The sequence below is a fragment of the Agrilus planipennis genome, unplaced genomic scaffold (assembly GCF_000699045.2).
Source record: "Agrilus planipennis isolate EAB-ADULT unplaced genomic scaffold, Apla_2.0 scaffold2688, whole genome shotgun sequence".
Classification (NCBI taxonomy): Eukaryota; Metazoa; Arthropoda; class Insecta; order Coleoptera; family Buprestidae; genus Agrilus; species Agrilus planipennis.
The window spans coordinates 1-2238 of record NW_020441340.1 but is presented as its reverse complement, the minus strand read 5'-3'; the positions used below and the strand labels follow the sequence as shown (position 1 = coordinate 2238).

At 33.2% G+C, this 2238-nt stretch overlaps 1 protein-coding gene across 1 annotated transcript; it reads right to left on the bottom strand.

Annotated features, from left to right (window-relative positions):
• Positions 1-6: 6 nt before the first annotated feature.
• On the bottom strand, positions 7-1682 carry LOC108743880 (homocysteine S-methyltransferase YbgG-like). The gene is made up of 4 exons (XM_018479479.2): positions 1409-1682; positions 1104-1265; positions 622-896; positions 7-531 (listed from the first exon to the last, which is right to left on the bottom strand). Exons 1-4 carry the CDS (start codon positions 1623-1625, stop codon positions 286-288), a joined length of 900 nt encoding a protein of 299 aa, XP_018334981.1. The 5' UTR covers positions 1626-1682; the 3' UTR covers positions 7-285.
• Positions 1683-2238: the final 556 nt, after the last annotated feature.

The window sequence follows — 2238 nt, the reverse complement described above, 5'->3', positions numbered from 1 at the left end:
TCTTGCCATAATGTTTCAGGTAAAGTGTTTCAAAATAACAAACCCATATTCGGTTTCAAAATGAGTATTCGCCTATAGCTTATTTTTCTCAATAAAATAATTAATAATTTTCTTTTTCGAGAAAAATGGTATTTCTTTAAAAATAGACACTCACAAAACGACAAAATAAAGCGCTTTAACAGTTAGGTACTGAAATTACGTCGCTCCACAAAAAGCAAAAAATGGGGTTGCAAAAACCATGCCATTAAATAACGATGATGTTTCTGCAATAATTTGTTAGTATGATTATCTTAGAAGCCCTTGCCTTTCATACCCAGTTTCCACGTTGTATGTTTCCCCGCTGTTCGGATAAACGATCAATGGAATTGGATTATTTTCCCTTTCGTTATTGATTCCATCAAATAAAGACTTTACTAGACGCGGTGCCAAGCAATTGGCACCCACAGCCACTAATTGATCAGGATTTAAATCATAGCAATGCCTCACAACCTCTTGGAAATCTTCACCACATGATATTGATTTTCCATCTTGCTGAAGAAAATACCACACGTTCAAGTCTTGGTAAAGTTGACCAATTCGAATATTATTTTTCATCATTCGTTAATCAAAAAAATGGCTTACACTGCAACTGAAGCTCAACCACGCCTTAATATGAGGATATTCTTTAAGTAGTTTGACTAGCATCTCTGCTTCCTTTTTACAAGGTATTGTCTCCATTGCTAATAGATCAACACCTCCTTCTAAGAGAGCTTCGATTCGTGGTCGATGATATTCCTCCATGGTTTCGACCGAGGTAGTGGTTGAGTAAGATCCTGTATATTCAGAACCATCGTGAAGGGAAGCCCCATAAGGACCAACCGAACCAGCAATGAGCGGTTTTCTCAGTCGCCTTGAAGCTTAACAAGGATAACGTGAAGTAGATGTGAATCAAAGTACAAATAAAATTAAATTACGAGCAAACGTAGAACTGAATCGATTGTAAATAAATAAATAAATACGCATTATGTTAGATAGATCGTAATTTTTTTTAGAATATTACTATTCAAAACAGTAATTATAAATGTCCCATAAAATATAATCCTTTTTTGGTATTATATACTTACCATCCTCAAAGTATTGCTCTTCAAAAAGGAACCTTGCCTGTTTGGCTAAACTTACAGCTTCTTTTATAAGGTCGTAACTTTGTTCTTTAGTTAAATTTAAGTGTTCAACAAAACCACTAATGCTAGCCTGATATGTGTTTGTGATGATAACTTCAGCGCCCGCTAAAAATATTTGCATTTCAGACAACATTTATTTTATTTCATGTTGCGCCATTAATAAATCAAATGCGTAATCAAAGAGTTCGCCAAATTCTATAAATTTCTTTAAAAGCATTTTTCGAGAGACAATTTCCATTTATAAAAACCTCTGAGAAAATCCAAATGAGTATTGATGACAGCTTGTGGGTTTGTTGATAAAAAACGGGCACTCCATAGTACGTCACCATCGATGGGATCTTGTACATGGCAACTTAATTGTGTAGAGAAGCCCCCATCAATGACAGTTACCCTATCTTCCTCCAGAAGATGGTTGCTACCATTTGTTTGGTTTTCGATGAGACGATTTTCGTTTTTCTTACTCATTCTACGAGGAAATACAATTTATATGTAGGACATGCGAGAAAACCAATTACTTTTCAATTTTAAGAACATATTTGATAGCTACCATAAAATAGACTTTTAATCGTATGTAATAAGTAAGTAATGTTCCATTATTTCAGATATAGTATCAATTTACTAAAGAAAAGAAAATACTGAAATAAGCACTTAGTTGTTGTTTTATTTGCTTTTACTTACTCGAAAAAAATTTACGTAATTTCGGGAAAGAAAAATAAATTGTTTACTTGAAAACTAATTAAATGTTTCCAAACTTTTCATATACACATAGTACATTGTACACACATGGACACATGCTTAAACTATTTAATTATTCAGTGAATGTAATTACGATTGAAAGAAGGATTATGAGTTAGGAGAATGAGTTTTGACAATACGTCTAGAATGTAACCTGAAAAGGATAATGCCGAATTAGAGCTGTGATATATTGATTTTCAAGTTTGATAAAAACAGGCGAGATAGCGGCACCATCCTTACTACGAATAGGCCCGGAAAATTGGAAAATTTTCGGGTTCGTATTCCTTTTTTCTTCATTAAATGAAATAAGTTTATTATACTTTTACACACATTTAAACATATT

Coding starts and splice junctions, on each gene's coding strand:
- LOC108743880 (XM_018479479.2), bottom strand. CDS start 1,625: ATGAGTAAGAAAAACGAAAATCGTCTCATCGAAAACCAAACAAATGGT. Junction 1,266..1,408: donor TCATTTGGATTTTCTCAGAG/GTTTTTATAAAT, acceptor AAATATTTTTAG/CGGGCGCTGAAGTTATCATC. Junction 532..621: donor GGTTGAGCTTCAGTTGCAGT/GTAAGCCATTTT, acceptor TATTTTCTTCAG/CAAGATGGAAAATCAATATC.